Source organism: Taeniopygia guttata, chromosome 1A (assembly GCF_048771995.1).
Source record: "Taeniopygia guttata chromosome 1A, bTaeGut7.mat, whole genome shotgun sequence".
Taxonomy (NCBI): Eukaryota; Metazoa; Chordata; class Aves; order Passeriformes; family Estrildidae; genus Taeniopygia; species Taeniopygia guttata.
In genome coordinates, this window is record NC_133025.1 from 15,542,423 (window position 1) to 15,558,907 (window position 16,485).

Here is a 16,485-nt window from a genome sequence, read left to right on the forward strand (position 1 = left end):
AGCAATCTCATCTGGTGCCTGGAGCACCTCCTCCCTTCTTCACTGACCTTAAGTGTCTGCAGGAAAGTTTATTTTCCACTCACTCCTTTCACAGATGTCAAGCAGCACTTTCTACCCTTCCTAATCTATCACAGAAGTTCTTAGCAATGCCATCCAATGAGCTCAGCTTTGGCCAGTGGCAGATCCCTCCTGGAGCTGGCTGGGGAAATGACTGTCTGACACGGGGGCATCCTCTGCTGCCTTCATCCAAAAGTCACCTCTGCAGCCCCCCAGCTACCAAACCCTTGCCACACAAAAACAATACACTGCAAAAGCACAAGTGTCTGCAGTGCTGAGAAGCATGTTCTCCTTCTTTGCCCATTGCTTATATACAATGAACATGTTTTAATTCTAAGAATACATGCTTCATCTGTAGCAATTATTGCAACAAAACTCTAAGATCCCCCATCTATTTACCATACTATAGTATAATACATATTTACCCTTCTTAGAACAGCAGTTTCTTTTACTTCCGCAGTAATTACAGCTCTAAATACCTGCATTATAATAAGTTTCACATTCAGTTTACCCTTGTAGAGATGCTTAGTATCTAAGTCCAGCTTCACTAGTTGCTTTCCTCCGCTCTCAGTGTTTGTTCACACTCACACTTTCCACGAAGCTGTCATCAACCCAACTGGAAGGTTATGAATTGCTTCACTCTGTTTGATCTTCACTTTGTTTGATCTACTCACAGTGGTTACATTAAACATATTACTGCCAGATTTCTGCCAAAGTGAGATTTTTTTCAAATCAAGTTGTGAAAAGAAGAAAACCAATGTGCAGTTGTACAACACAGTTTTATTTCTTTAATGAAATGCCCTAGTGTCATAAAACAGAACACATTTTCTAATCTTGAAGCCAGCAAGATTGGGAAAAAAGAAAATCAAAGCTGGTTTTCCTATACATAATTTCCATACTAAGATTACATTCGGAGAAAAAAAAAATCCCTAGAATTAAAATGTAAGAAGACATTACTTACACAGCTCTCTTAAAAATAAACTGGACATGTCATACAACTCACATATGGTGCTTTGCTAGCTTAATATGCTACAAATAGAATTATTCAAATGCAACTATGCAGCTTTTCTATTACCTATGACCTTTAAATTTTATTATGTTGCAATACCTTCATTATTTACTTCATGCTTCCTTACCACACTATACCATGATCTTTCATCCTTTTCTGGTGGCTTTTTCTCAGAGAGGAGACCTTCACTGTGGCTTTCTTTGGAAACACCAAGCACTCAGTTGCAGATACTCAAATATTCAAAGCATTTCAATATACATTCACTATGAGATTAAGTCTCCATTTTTCAAGTAGGGGTCTCATGACTTGCTAGTAAACTAATGGAAAGAGCTGGTTATTTATTCCAGTTCTCACTGATGAGAATGTGCTCTGGATAGCTGCAATGCCTCAAACTCCCTCACTGTCAGGAAGCTGAGTGTGCACCATTACCTTCTGCACAAGAATTACTGTAACTTCACAGTCTGGATACTCTCACAATATTCATTGATTAACCATAGACAATAACCATAGACATTTTTAAACAAATGGCACTTTCAAAAAATATTCACATTTGTAGAACTGCATAATTTCATTTTCAACAGGATGTTAGTTCAAAAGTATTATTTCACTTATTAAACATGGCTTTAAAAATACAGTATATGTAACACCTGTGTTAGAAGTGTCAGAAAAACATTGGATGAATCGACATTTCAACTCATTGCATTAATAAGGAAAGCAAAGACTAGTAGTTTTGGAAAAAGTATTCAAGTATTTTCCTGAAATATTATATAACAAAATAAAGATCCTAAACTTTGTATGATTGTACTTGAGGCAAATATAATTTGCAAGTGCTTTTTTTCATATAGAGCAATATGAGCAATACTTTGTAGCAAAGATATAGAACACAATTTTTGTCATACATAAAACTGGAATGTAAATAACTTTAATAGAAAAAAAAATAACCTGCCATTTATAACAATATTCAAGTGCTTCAGTAATGAAATGACCAATCTCCATGGTTTACACTGACCACATATATGAGAGACATGAATCTAACACAAGCTGGATGACAGAAGTACCAATAAATAGACATGAATACAGAATCATCAGCTGTTTGGACGCAAAAAAAAACTCAGATGAAGTTAGTTTTAAAGACTATTTTAAACTTAAAGAAACACTTAAAAAAAGACAGAACAGGGGCTAACTTCTGTCCTCAAACAGGATTAAGCCTGTACAAGAAGAGCAAAATTTAGCCCCAGCCGTGGACACAAAACATGCATGTGCCACAATACACAAAACTATATACAACTTAAATAATCACTCAATAGCTCTATATGACAGTCTAATTTTTTTTTTTGTTATTAAAAAAAAAATCAGCACAGTGAATTCATGATTTGTCAGATACCAGTTTCTTCCCTTGGCTTGACAAAGCAAATTATTTTATTTCATATTTAGTTCAATTATTTTAAGGATTTTCAATCATCAAATCATATTTCTAAACTTAAGACTTCAATGTCTTATTTTGCAATGACATTTTAACATATGGAGTAGAATGTCCAGAGAATTGTGAAGAGGGAAGCTTTTAATATGTTATCAGATATTTTTAAAAACTAAAACTTGCTGGTGTTTGAGAACTTACTTATATTTGCCTTTCCTGTGCCTTCCTGATATTATACAAGTACTCCTGCAATTTGCTTGCAAGACTTTTCAGTTGCACTGTGTGGTATTTGGTATCATCCAAATAGTCCTAAAACCTTTTATAATCCCAAAACACATGATGCAAGGAAACCTTCAAAGACAGAATATATAGGATGAGGTGTGACCTGTATATAGTTGTGCTTTTATTTTTCAAATATCTGTACACTATCATTGTTATTACTTAAAGCCAGGAATGTGTGTTTGAATTGCATTGATAAGTTGCAAGGTATTGTCAGAATTACAAAATGAAAGATTATAATTAAACAAAACAAAAAAAAGCTAATGACAACACCGTGATCCAGCATTTAAGCTACACACAATTACATAACACTCCCAGCAGAAAACATCTTCTCAGACACTGAAAATGTCTTATCTTGGTACCAGTGGGAAGTCCAATGTTTCATAACATTTAGGTATTATTGCAACACAACTACTAAATTAGCTTTCTATAAAAGCAAAGAGAATTTATCAGTCATCATGAATACACAGATATAGGCCAAGCCCCTGTTTTCTAAAGTAACAGATTACATTGCTCCAATATATATTTTAATGATTACAATGTTTTTTTTTTTAATGACACAATACAGTAAGATGTCTAAAATTATATTAAAGCCATAAAAAAAATCTAAAGTTTAAAATACTTGTCAATTTGACTAAAATGCATATTTACTCAATTTCCTTGAGCTTTTATTTTTTCTTCTCCCCATTGGAGGAACAATGTCTATAGTAATTGTTCAATGCTACTCTGGCTATGGGCAGCTTCATCTTTACAGTCTTCTTCAATTCCCCTTGCAAACAGTTTCATTAACTGGCAGTGAACTCTGAAAAATACAGAAATTAGTAAGAAATAAGTGGATAGCTCTTATTTAATTCTAGTAATTTAATTCTAATAATCCATTAATTTCAAACAGCTGGACAAAGTTTCTTACTCCTGACTACAGAAATCACATTCTCATTTTAGATGCAATCCTTCCCTGTTAAGAGAGCTGGAGGTTTTCATGGATCCTCTTTTATGCCCCTTGTCCACACAACAAGTTCTATGAGCACCTAGATGAGCCGATCTTGTACAATATACAGCATTTATAAAACTCACCTTTGGACTGCTTAGGGATTATATTTTAATGCAACACACTTGTATGTAAACATTATGGATCTGGTTCCCTTTGTTCTAAAAACAACAAACAAAACAAGGAACGAAAACTAATCCAAACAACAACAACAAAAATTAACCAAAAATACCCTTTCAAATTTCACAAACTTCTTCTCTAATTTGATTATTTGCACAACTGCAAAATCCCTTCTCCATATGTGGAGACTGGAGATAAGACTGTGCTGTGTGCAAAAAACCACAAAGTATGGGACATACTCAGTATTTCTGTGAGGTAAAGATGTTTACTTAGACAAATAGGAAAAGCTATTGCTCAGAGTAATGAGGCATTTCCCACATTTAAAAAGAATCCTTTCAACACCATCTTCACTTTCAGCACTTTAAACACATAATAACAGTTCCTAAGAAGTAAGTATGACTTCAAAGGTAGGGTTGTTGGGGAGGATGAATAAATATAATTGCCTGGCAAAAGATTTACACTAGTACAGCCAGGATGAAAACAATCCCCTCTACTGGTCCAAAAGTCAAATGGACTGTTCTATCTCAACCCCCAAAATGCATGGCTCATCTCACACCTGTAACCCTCCCCTGAAACATCAAGTGTCTGTGACCCCATTGGCCCAAGTCTTGTTCCAGCCCACCTTGAAGCCCCCCTGATAAGGGGTCTCCGAGGAGCCAGACGCTCTCTTGGAACCCCCACTCTTTTGGAACTTCCCTCTCTTGGAACCCCCAACCTCTTAGAACTTCCACCCTCTCCTAGAGCAATCCATCTCACTCAGAGTGATCACTTACAACATACATGACTGCAGTATTCTCTGGAAAGGATTCAAAACGGTAACAAAAATATTTAGGTTTATTATCAGAAGACTCCAATTTGCTATACACAGGCATCTTTTTGGGATGTCTTTATAAACATCTTTGAAATGCATTTCAGTATACATTCAAAATACAAGAGAAGGCTTCATGTGTTCTGCTATATAGACAGAAAAATCTAAGCTTACCTCACTTCAACTGCTGAACTATCCAGAGTTTCTCCATCACAATTCCAGGTGCTATTAACAATACTACAGCAACAGGCTGGATGATCTCTGCAGAACTGGCCAAAACGTTTCTTTCCAATGTCCATGACATTGCTTTCATTGTCTTCTGAAAGCTTTGATGTAAATTGAAAACACTTAACCCGATAAACATCTACAAATGGAAAGTCAAACTACAAAAAAAAAAAAAAAAAAAAAAAAAAAAAAAGGCAAATCAGGCAATTATAATTAAATCATTTGATGTGTAAAGTTACTCAGCAAAGTCTGTTTACTCCAATTTTCTCGAGAAGCTCACCTGAGGTATGAAGAGATACTTGTTTTTGAAAAACTGCACAAGTCAAAAAAAATAAAGCCAAAATGAAACTTTACTTCTCAATGGTCACTGTATAGTGCCTATTATAGCAAAATTGTATAGTAACAGCTGCATGGAAGACCATCCCACCCTGAATTCACCTCTGACTGAGGCCCTGGACTTCAAGCTGATGGAGGTAAGAGACTCAGATCTGGGCTGGGGTAGAATACAGTCACAGCAGGATTAAGCCCAGCATCTTCAGGGCAGAGACCACAGCCCTGGGCTATCAGCTGCCAGGCTCTGACAGACCCACACACCAAAGCGGGGGAGCAGAGGATCTTGGTGTGTGGTGAAAAAGCCTCTGGTCAGAAGCAGTGAACGCCCGCTCTCTGCTGCGAAGAGGAGCTCCAGGGGCCCTTCACCCCGGGAAAGGCACATCCAAGGGACATCCACATGAGGGACAGCAGAGGGGCTATCATGGCCCATCAAAGGCCACCCTCAAAGGGGTCCCCAGACCCTGCACCAGAGCACTGCACATGGTGCAACAATGATGCAACAAATCTTACAAGGGACAGTGTCAAACCTGCCCCCTTCGGGGGATGCACATGGGTGCTCCCACCTGCCCTTCCCATTACATCCCAAAAAAATAAAAATAATTTTAACTAGTTAATTCATCTAAAAAAAGCAGGTAAATTAGAAGACTGCTCTTACACTACAATATTGAACAAATGCTTTACACTACAATATTGAACGAATGCTTTAAAACAGGCATCATTAATTGAAGAGACAATAAATTAGGGGTTGCCCCTACCAGCCCTGAAAGCAACTTAACAGATACAGAGCTAACTACTCAGCAAGCTGTATGGAATATAGACAGGTCACTTAGCAAAGGCCATGCAGTGTCTGTGTGTGTCTACAGGAAGGGGATGACAGGGAAGCAAATGTGAAAACCAATCTGTACTGATGGACAGTCACCCTTTTCTTTTTCCTCACATTTCCTTAAGTTTTCAAGAAGGGCTTCCCAAGAAGGGTTTTTATGGTGGACACTAACCTGAGATAAGGACATATGTACAACCTTGCATTTAATCTCCACTGCAAAACCACCACATCCCAGAGATGAATGGGAAGCATTGGAAAGGAAACGGCCATAACGACAAAGAGAAAAAGCAAACATGGAGAGACTTCCAAAGTTTCCTTAGCTTTTAACCATAAATTACTGTGATTTCATCAAAGTCTATGCTTGGAAGCAGTGGCTGATGGACCCAAAGGGGCTCACTAAACAGTGTGATGGTCCAAACCGCTCAGAGGCAAATGCTGGTATCCATGGCTGCATTGTCACCGGTGTCTGTGCAGAGGGCACCCGAGCTCTCATGTCTCAAGTCTTAGCAGTATGTTGTCCCTTGATAAATGTTACAGCCAATTTGAAAGGTAGCCAGGGATGGCTTTAATTGATCGAAAATATCAAGGGAACAGTGAGTGAGAAGGACTGAAGGGAAGAGGAGATTGAGAACAGTGGGAAGGACAAATATGGACACATTAGCAAGTTGGAAACAAAGGAAGAAGAATCTATACTAATTCCTTCACAGTGGAAGAAGACTAGCATCATAAACACGTGAAATTCTTTATTGCTTTTATTCACTAGATATGACATTAGTCCATTGTTCAGGTAATTTCCAGAAGATGTTAATAATACCAGGTTGTGACAAATATTAAATATGTGTAGTCACGTATTAATAGTCACAGTCATAGCTCAGTTTCAAGAGATATTATGATCCAAAGCAGTGATGAATCTTCCTGCCTGACAGCTACAACACATGCATGAAATAATTTTCAAGCTGAATGCATAAAGCTCATCCTGGTCACTAATATGTAGTAAAATATTGCTAAAAGCCTGCAGTTTTCAATCAAATTGCAGTTCTGGTAACTTAATTCTAAACTACATTTTTATACAGTTTCCAAAAGTGATTTATTATTCTTCACCATATCTACCTCAACTATTCATGCTGTGAGTAGTTTTTCGTGCCATGAGCAGTTTTTATGACAACTACATGAGGGCACAGTTGTGATAAAATAACTTCAAATACTGTTCAAACAGCAAATACACAGAAAATGTTACAAAACTGAATTCAGTTGGCAAAAGCGGAATTTTGTTAAAATGCTATGGCCAAGGAGTTGACTTTAGTAAAATGTTTCGAGCTGCTTTTTTTTCTCCATGATGCACATGCTGAGATTGCATCACCCAAAATGTATAAATTTAAAAAAAACAAACAAACCTGCTTCATAGATATTATTTCAGTCCTATAAGAATACCAGTATTTACACCTTTGATAGACACTGTCAAAAGAAATACACACCTGATCATCTTGGTTTGTGTGTCTGACAAGATACCGTAGAAAATCAAATCTGGAGCACTTCCGAACTAGAATGAGATCTGCTGAACCATCTGCCAAATGAGCTGCTGGTGAAAGGCCTTTTGGACTTCGTGGACAGGCACAGCTCATACTTACTGCATTGATGGCTAGAAATTTCCCTTTTATAACCTTCCATTCTTCTTCACCTTCTGAAACACATCAATAAAGACGTGGAGATAGGTAATAATTTGATCTACTCACAAGAACACTAAAAAGTAATCAATGGCAACTTAAAATTCTTCCCTGGCCATATTCATGTACTGTCAATAAATATCTAAAATTACCTACATTTAAAAATAATATTTTTAAGTATCTGTTTTTCATATACTAACAGATAATGTTGCTTTCTCTCTTCTGACAGTGACTATCTCCCATAACTGCTTGCCTTCTCTGGCATATGCATGCCAAATTCAGGATCAGTACTATTTAGGAAAACCTGCAAATCCATAGGAAGGGAAAAGACAGGGAAGTCACAAGTTTTGCTGTGTGAAAGTTCAGAAGGATTAACTGCTTAAAATTCTGTTTTTGCTCTTCAACTCGTTAATCTTAAATAAACAATGATGTAAGGACTGTAGTTTAGTATTTGGTTTCTGAAGCATTCCTCTTCTGCCTCAATGTAGCAACTTAATGTTTTTAAAATGTCAAAGGGAAGGGATGACTCAGTGTGCTTCCACTCTAGCCCCAAATGTCCCAAGATTAGAACTATGTTTAACAGAGTTCAGTGTTGCCGTGTGCAAATCTTCAGAGATTTCTGGAAAACAATACAAAGCCTCTTTTCAATACCTTGAAACACTGTTGGAGATTACATGTAGACTGAGCTTAAATGTGTGCTGGCATTAATACTACCAGGAAGCAGAGGAATTTTCTAGAACAAAGAAGCATTGGGAGGCAATGCAGAGTTGTTGCCTAAACTGTATTTTCTTGAATATATATAAAAAGATATTAATATGTATAAAAATATATTAAAAATGCCCTTTTTATTTTTAGATTACACATGATTGTCTTCCTTATCACAATAAGAAAAAGCCAAAAAGCAGCCATAACAATATTTTTTTTACTATTTTTCTCCTACCAGTATAAGTGGACTCATTTCAAATGAACAATTCCACAGAAGTAATAAGTGCAGAACAGATGATGGACAAACATGTAGTTCTATGATAGTGAAGAGTGAAGTGCCATTAGGGGTAAAATTAAGGAGAGAAAAAAAAATGCTTGAGTTTGTTTATGCAAACAAGGATTTTGAGGAATGTCAACTGGTATGGACTTGGAACATCTAACATGATTCAGTTCCCCACATTTTGTTTAACTTACAGAGATTTTCAAGGTGCTTTTCAGATGGGATTACAGATGATGTTTACGCTATGTATTTCATGTCCTGAAATTCTGATATTCCTTACTGCCTCAGTTTACTCAGTACTGCCTCATTTACTTTAGAGAATCACTATTACAATTGTCTAGGTTATTTTGAACCTGAAGTCTATGATGCATTCATTTTGAATTGACACGTTCCAAGCTCTGTGTATCAGGAAAAATAAAAAGAAAAAAAATTGTTTCCAAAGTATTTTGTAGTTGTTCTTCACTTTTTGGACTTCTCTTGTTTCCTGGAATTCACTGAAACATCTTGCTATCCACTCTCTAGTAACAGAACCAAGAAAAACAGTTTTCCAAGAAAAAAAACACATAAGCTCATAATGTGACAAAAGACTTAAGGAAAACAAAAAACTTTATTATAATTTTTCCGTCTAGACTATCTCTTCTACCTTCCAAAAAACAAACCAATAATAGCAAGAAAAAAACGCAGCTTTTAAATTCAAAATTTTTGCTTAATTTGCCACAGTGCTTTTTAGTATTGCTTGCTTTACTGCTGATCTTTTTATGTTGCTTTCAAACATGACATTACTGAAAGAAGTAATTTAAATCAGCTTATGCAATTAAATATGCATCTTAAGAGAGATGCGACATACCTAAATGTCAGACTATAGAATGACTGTTCAGGCTGCAGGCAAATGACAAGACCCTACTCTGAGATGAAGGTAACTGAACAGAACATAAACTACTGGAACTGGAAACCACAGGCATTTTCTGATACAACAACCAAAAAAATGCAAACATCTCCCTTTACTGATAAATTCTTTTGCTGTTTCTCTGAGAAGCATTAGTAATTCAATCATCAGTGTGTCTAGATATGTATCAACATTTTAAATATGCTTAAGGTAAAATGCTTCTTTATGTTACTGTAATAGATGGTTTTCATCTGGTATAAATCTCAGCATGTTACCCAAGAACACCTTCACTGTTCAAAGTAAGAACGAAGTCAGGGTATCAATCACATTTTAAATGAACAACTGTTTTCACAACCATATTGTAGTGTGTATCACTGTAACAGCACAAATTATTTTCTCAAAATATCCTACAGCAGGGCAGTCATAAGCAGGGAGTGCATAAGTGACACTCACCAGTGGCCTGTTGGGTACACACACTGCAAGTTGCTGAAATGAGCATAAAGTGCTAACACTCAACATTTACTCAGCACATGCACAGAGACTCCTGCACAATACACAATACAAAGAAATATGTTCAGCAACAATCAATCAAGCATCCTTCTAACCTTATCTGAATTATACACAAACCTGATAGGCACAATGAAAGAGTCAGCCAAGACACCCTGCTGAGTGAAAAGCTTATCTGAAGTGGAGACCTAAAATCCTTTCTATTGTGAATCTAAAGCAGCTGATTGTATTGTTTCCTTACCAGTACTGCACGGATAAGAGACTGGACTGCAAAGAAAGCCAGCTACCAGAAGTAGAACAGAATAAAGTAAACAATATCCTACATAATCAGCTACTAAATGTCATCTGCAAAGTTGGCTAAAACTGTCTTGATTGCTAACTAAGCTGTAGCTTTCTAGCAGTTCCTTTGCTAGATGAAAGTTAACAAAAAGGCAGGTTTAAAAACCAAACCAACAAACCAACAAAACAACCAAAGAACACACATGAACATGAAAAAATGCACATAAACCCTGTGACATACAAAAGAAAAAAAGTTGGCAATTTATAACTACAATAATTTCTCAGAAAGACAAATTTTTTTTCTTACCGAAAAAACCTACTGTCATATTTATATAATTATTTCTATACATTATTTATACTCTAAAAAATTTTCTTTAGCTGAATCCGGGCATAGATTAAAATAACCCAATAAATATTCTGATTTGACCATTTCTTGACTATATTAAAGATCTGAAAGCAGCAGCTAGGATGAAAGCACTAAACAAGTGTAATGGGAATTCAAGTTGCACAGAAATCTATGCTACCAGTGAATCTCTGAAGTATGATTATCTTTTTGCTAACAAATGCCTAGAACCTGGCAGGGTGATAGTGCAAAAAAACTGCAATTGTAAGGTAATGTAGGAAATAAGGACCAAGTGCTCATCAAGAAAATTACAATTGTATGCACTGGGCTCTACAATAAGAAATAAAAACAGAGTAAAGGTAGAAAGAAGCACCCATAGGAAACCTGCCTGCTCTTTGAACGGGGTTTATCCAAGATGATGAACCGAAGCTGGAGGCAAAACTCAAGTGAATCTACATCATCTTTCTCCAGCAAGCCCACAAGTGTATCAATACCAGTACTTCTTCCCATTAGGATGTAGCAGCCAGACATAGAAAGATACAACTAGGGGAATGACTGAAGAGAATTCATTAACACTTGTTTAAATGAGAGGAAAGAAAAGTTATGCCCATTAGAAAAAAAACACACAAGTGTGCACGGGGATGAAAGAGAGAATAAGGATAGCATAACTAGAGAAAAAGGACAGAAATCTCATTTATCATTTATATTGAGTATTGGTGGGATGTTCTACAGAAATACTGAAGTCCACTAGATCAGCTACTAATTGTCCAAGTTCACAGCCTCATAGTAGGGTGATATTTGTGCTAACAAACACAAATTTTTAATCCTGATCTATTATAAAAGTTATTTTAATGAACTGCTTCCTTCTATGACACCTCACAATTTATCCATTCCGTCCTTTCCACAAAAACCCATTGTCCTAGCTCACAGAATATTATTTTTCTTGAAGAAACTAAACACACTGAAATATACACTTAGTATAATATTATCAGAATTTTCTGAGGTTTGGGTGGAGAAGACACTGCATGTTTTTCACCTACTTAGAATCTTAGCATCATAGAATTATTTTGTTTGGAAAAGACGCATAAAATCAGAGTCCAAATGTCAAACTGACACCACTAAACCATATCTGCCCAAGTGCCACATCCATGTGTCTTCTGAACCCTTCCAGGACACCACTTCCATGGTCAGTCTTTTCCAGTGCTTGATTACCCTTTCCGTGAAGAGATTTTTCTTAATATCCAAACTAAACCTTTCCTGGCATAATTTGAGGTCATTTCCTCATAACCTGGAAGAAGAGAGAGAACCCCACAAGGCTACAACCTCCTTTCAGGCAGTTGCAGAGTGTGATGAGGTCTCTCCTGAGCCTCATTTTCTCCAGGCTAAACACCCCCAGCTCCCTCAGCTGCTCCTCACAGGACTTGAGCATGTGCTCCAGACCCTGCACCAGCTCTGTTGCCCTTCTCTGGACATGTTTCAGCACCTCAGTGTCCTTCTTAAAGTGAGGGGCCCAGAACTGAACACAGGATTCAAGGTGTGGCCTCACAAGTGCTGAGGGGGACAATGACACTTAGAGGTGTTTTCTGTAAGCTCAAAGAAACAACAGATTATCAAGTAACTCAATGTTTAAAAAACCAAAATACATACACACTTGAACTGCCATCTTCTGAAAAAAAAATTGTGTAATACTATCATATTTTATTTTCTTTTGATAAATTACCTTCATGTTTTAATCCACGTTCCTTGCTCTGTTCTGCCAGCTGTTTCTCACTTTGCTTGCAAATGTAACATCTGAAAACAAAAATACTATTCAATTCCTGAAAGACCTCCACTATTATTCATATCATTTTTTTTATTTTACCCAGTCATTACAAGATCTTCCCCCACCACAAGATGCACCACAGCACTGACAATCCTCACGTGGCATGAATCATCCTAGCCCTGCAGGCAGTGCAGTTATTTAAGTACAGTTCTAAAGATTACTGATGTCAGAGATAACAGCAGCAGAGAGCCACAAGATCACACAGGTTGGAAGGAATCTCTGATGTGATGCAAGCTGGTCTCACAGGAGAGCTCAAAGTTGGTCTTACAAGATCAGGATGCTCAGTGTCTTATTCAGTCAAGTTCTGAGGATCTGTAAGGGTAAAGTCCACAGACCTCTGGGCACCCTGTTCCAACATTTGCTCTAACAGTGGAAGACACTGACATACTGGAGACAGCCCACCTCACAAGTGCCGAGTGCAGGGGAAGAATCATTCCTGTTGACTTCTCTCCTGCTTAGAAAACTCACTATACGGTAGGCTTTCCTTGCTGCAAGGACATACTCCTAACTCAGGTACAGCTGTTGCTCACTAGGATCCTGAAGATATTTTTGGCAGAGCTGCCTTCCATCCAGTCAGTGCCCAGTCTACACACTTGCATGGGACAATTCCACCCCAGGTATGGGACACCTACATCTTCTGAACTTCACGAGATTCCTATCAGCCATTCCTTCATCCCACAAAGATACCTCTGAATAGCAGCCCTGACTTTCAAGACAAACCACATTTCCAATCTGGTATCATCCATAAAACTGCTGAGAGCACACCTTCTGAGACTGTCCCAGTCATTAATAAGCACATTGCACAGTATTAGGCCCAATATTCCCAAGGGATACCACTAGTAATTGGCTGCCAGGCAGACTTGGCATTCACAAGTCTTCTAGTAGTCCAGCCAGTTTCTCACCCACCCACTTACCTAGTCCACAGCTCATCAATTTAACTACAGCAAACAACCAAAGGTCTTGCTAAAGTCAAAGTATGTAACATCCATTGTTTCCCCTTCATCCAGGAGCATGGAGACCTGTATGGCCTGGGGTGAGACTATGTAAGTGAAAAATGGTGTAAAGGAGTAACTTTGCAGACTTTTCGATATATCTTATCACTGTGCTCCCCATGCCACTAAACAGCAAGTTCTTTCAGCCCACGGTTCCTTCAGCCTTTTGTTGTGATCAATAACATAAGAAGCAACATCCTTCGCATCCCTCACTGATTTCAACTCTGCCTGAGCTTTGGCTTTCTCAATTTCATTCCTGAATATTTAGGCAATGCCTTTGGTATTCTTCCAAAATAACCCATTCCACTTTCACCTTGTCTTTACTACTCAGTTCCTTGCTCATCCAAACTACTTTTCTATCCTGGTTTTTCAAGTTTCTGAGTATCAGAATGGATTATTCTTGAACTTTGAGGAGATACCAACTAACTCTCCTATGCCTCTTTGTACTCCAGGGCAGCCTTCCACGGAATTTTGTCAAGATACCCAAATAAACCAAAGTCCACGGTTGCAATTCTACTTTTTTGTCTCATTTACTTGTCTCAGAAGTTAAAGCACTATTATCTCACAGTCACCACTGCCAAAACTACCCTCAACCATTACATCCCCACTTTTCATCTTCTGTAACAAGACTGGCAGAGCAGTTGTTCTAGCCAGGCTGTCAATCACCTGCCTGATCAATCTCATTACCACACTTCATGATTCTCCTAAATTTCTTGTGCCTGGCCCTACTGTCCTTCCAGCAGTTATCAGGAAGTAAAAAAAACCCTGTGAGGCACCAGGCATGCCTTACTCTGTTCCTGAGACCTGGATGACAGCTTCCTCCCTCTGGAGCCTCCCCTGCATGAGAGCACCTGATGGGTGGGGATAGCTGTTCCAGCTGATGCTGGAGCCTGATCTCTAGTGTGTCACAGCACCAGCACTACACAAAGCAGTCTCTTTGTTTCTGGGCAAAGTTTGTGGCTCCTCTGTATCCTGCTGTGCTGTTTGGTGCTGTGACAAGTACTTTATGTCTGATAGTTAAAGCCATATATAAAGAGAAATAATAAATACTAGTGCATAACTTCAAGCAGGTGAAATCAAAGACAAAGGAATGAGCACTGGGAGATTAAGCAGATCCCCTGACTAAAGAAACAAGTGAAGAATATCACACAGAATTCAAACAGCATCATAGCAGTATACAAAGAAACAGGCTAAATATGCTGAGAGAACTTGTCCTCAGGACATGCCAACTGTTGTTATGGCACTAAAACAACTACGAAAAATTCTAGATGCAGTTACAAGGTGAACAATTGAGAATTTCTGAATTATTATTTCCATTTGTAGAAGCTACAAGGCATCCAGATTTTTGATTTCTTAGTAGCAACACAGCACAGTATCCTCAGCATCTTGTAACTGGGTCCTGTGCTTTTATATTTTGCTTCACTTAAAACTGAGGAAGGAGGAGAACCAGCTAACAAAATTTTATTAGATTTTTGTTTAACGATCTGATAAAATGAGGTGTTCTTTTTAATGAGTCACTAATTGTTTTTACAAGCTTATCTCTTTTAGAGTAAATATTTTGATATTAAAACCAATAGTTCTGTAACCTCTATTTATGTTTTTAAATAGTTCACACCAAATATCCAGAGATAAACATTAGCCTACCCTGTTCTGCATCTCTCTTTATCTCGTGGAGATCCGTGTGTGTGTTTTGCTGGTTGATAAGCAATTGTTCCTTCATAATAGTGATGAGAAAGAAAAGTCTTGAAGCCTACATTAAAAAAGGCATTACACAGCATTAAGTCATTATAAATCCACATGCGAAACATCTCTGCATACATTCCTTGATTTTTCATCACTTTCCTCCTCTAAGGACTGCAAAACAATAGTGGCCCTCCTCAGGCTCAGAAGTCTTTTTCTTATGATTATTGAGACTGTAAGGAACAAGAGAATACCACAGCACCATTCCAATGTTTTAACATTTGCCAGAAGTGCCATTATTATACTTGACAGCTTTAAAAAAACAACGAAAAAAATTAGTTATATATATCACCGCTGAATCTTAAAATTTGCCTGCACTAAAACTTTCCTCGTGCATCTTCTTTCCTTAACACAAGCTAAATCAAACAAGGCAAAAGACACTTTCCACTAGTATAGGGTTTATCCAAATATTGGGTAACAAGACTAAATCACTTGTCTCTCTCTGTAAGGGCAAAATTAACAATTCATTCCATCAACTGAATGTTCAAGATGGAGGAGTGCCTATCTCTCTCTTTAAGTGATTAAAAAGAAAATCAAAATGTTTAAGATAGAGAAGCTGTAGAGAAGTTTTTATTTTTTAGGCCGTTTTTAATATGTGCCATTTTTAATAGGCATGTATTCAACACAACTTTATTGAGCCCACTTTCCACCTTAACCTCAAAGTTACAGAGCTTTACATAATGTGATTCAATATACTTGGTACTACAAAGAGTTTAAAATCACGCTCAGTCTATTTCTGATGTTTACAAGCTTTGAAGAAGGTTGGTTTGGAGAGAGTAAAACAACTGGTCCAGAATGCTTACATGCTAACAAAATAATGTAGTAATTAAAACAAATTACCTGAGTAGTCATATCTCATTGGACCCATCCACCGCTTCTTCTCACTATCTTTTAATATATCTCCATAAAAACCATAACCCAGCAATGACACAGAGTATTTCAAAAATGTGTTGTTGTGATGTACAGAAGAGACATCCAGAGGCTGACAGTCACCTATGAAGATTAGAAGTGCAAGGGTCTGTCAAGCCTTATTTTATTTGCAGCTGCAAGCATGATAGTAACTTCAACACTGCAAAGTCATTAAAAATAAAAAGTACATATTGCATTTATGTCAATATATTATGTCATAAATGCATATACTTCTTACACATAAAGAAAAGGACATATAATTTTTAATACCAATTTAATCTCACACTTTAAAAGCACTA

General features: G+C 37.3%; 1 protein-coding gene across 1 annotated transcript in view; it reads right to left on the minus strand.

Moving 5' to 3' along the window:
• Positions 1–817: 817 nt before the first annotated feature.
• CERK (ceramide kinase) overlaps positions 818–16,485 on the minus strand; it is a 42,962-nt gene continuing 27,294 nt past the window's right edge. The window contains exons 8-13 of the mRNA XM_030255987.4: positions 16,118–16,270; positions 15,182–15,287; positions 12,444–12,514; positions 7,535–7,740; positions 4,853–5,061; positions 818–3,564 (exon numbers count right to left, since the gene is read on the minus strand). Of these exons, the coding sequence (XP_030111847.4) occupies positions 3,465–3,564; positions 4,853–5,061; positions 7,535–7,740; positions 12,444–12,514; positions 15,182–15,287; positions 16,118–16,270 (845 nt within the window). The 3' untranslated portion in view covers positions 818–3,464. The remainder of the gene's footprint in view (positions 3,565–4,852; positions 5,062–7,534; positions 7,741–12,443; positions 12,515–15,181; positions 15,288–16,117; positions 16,271–16,485) is intronic.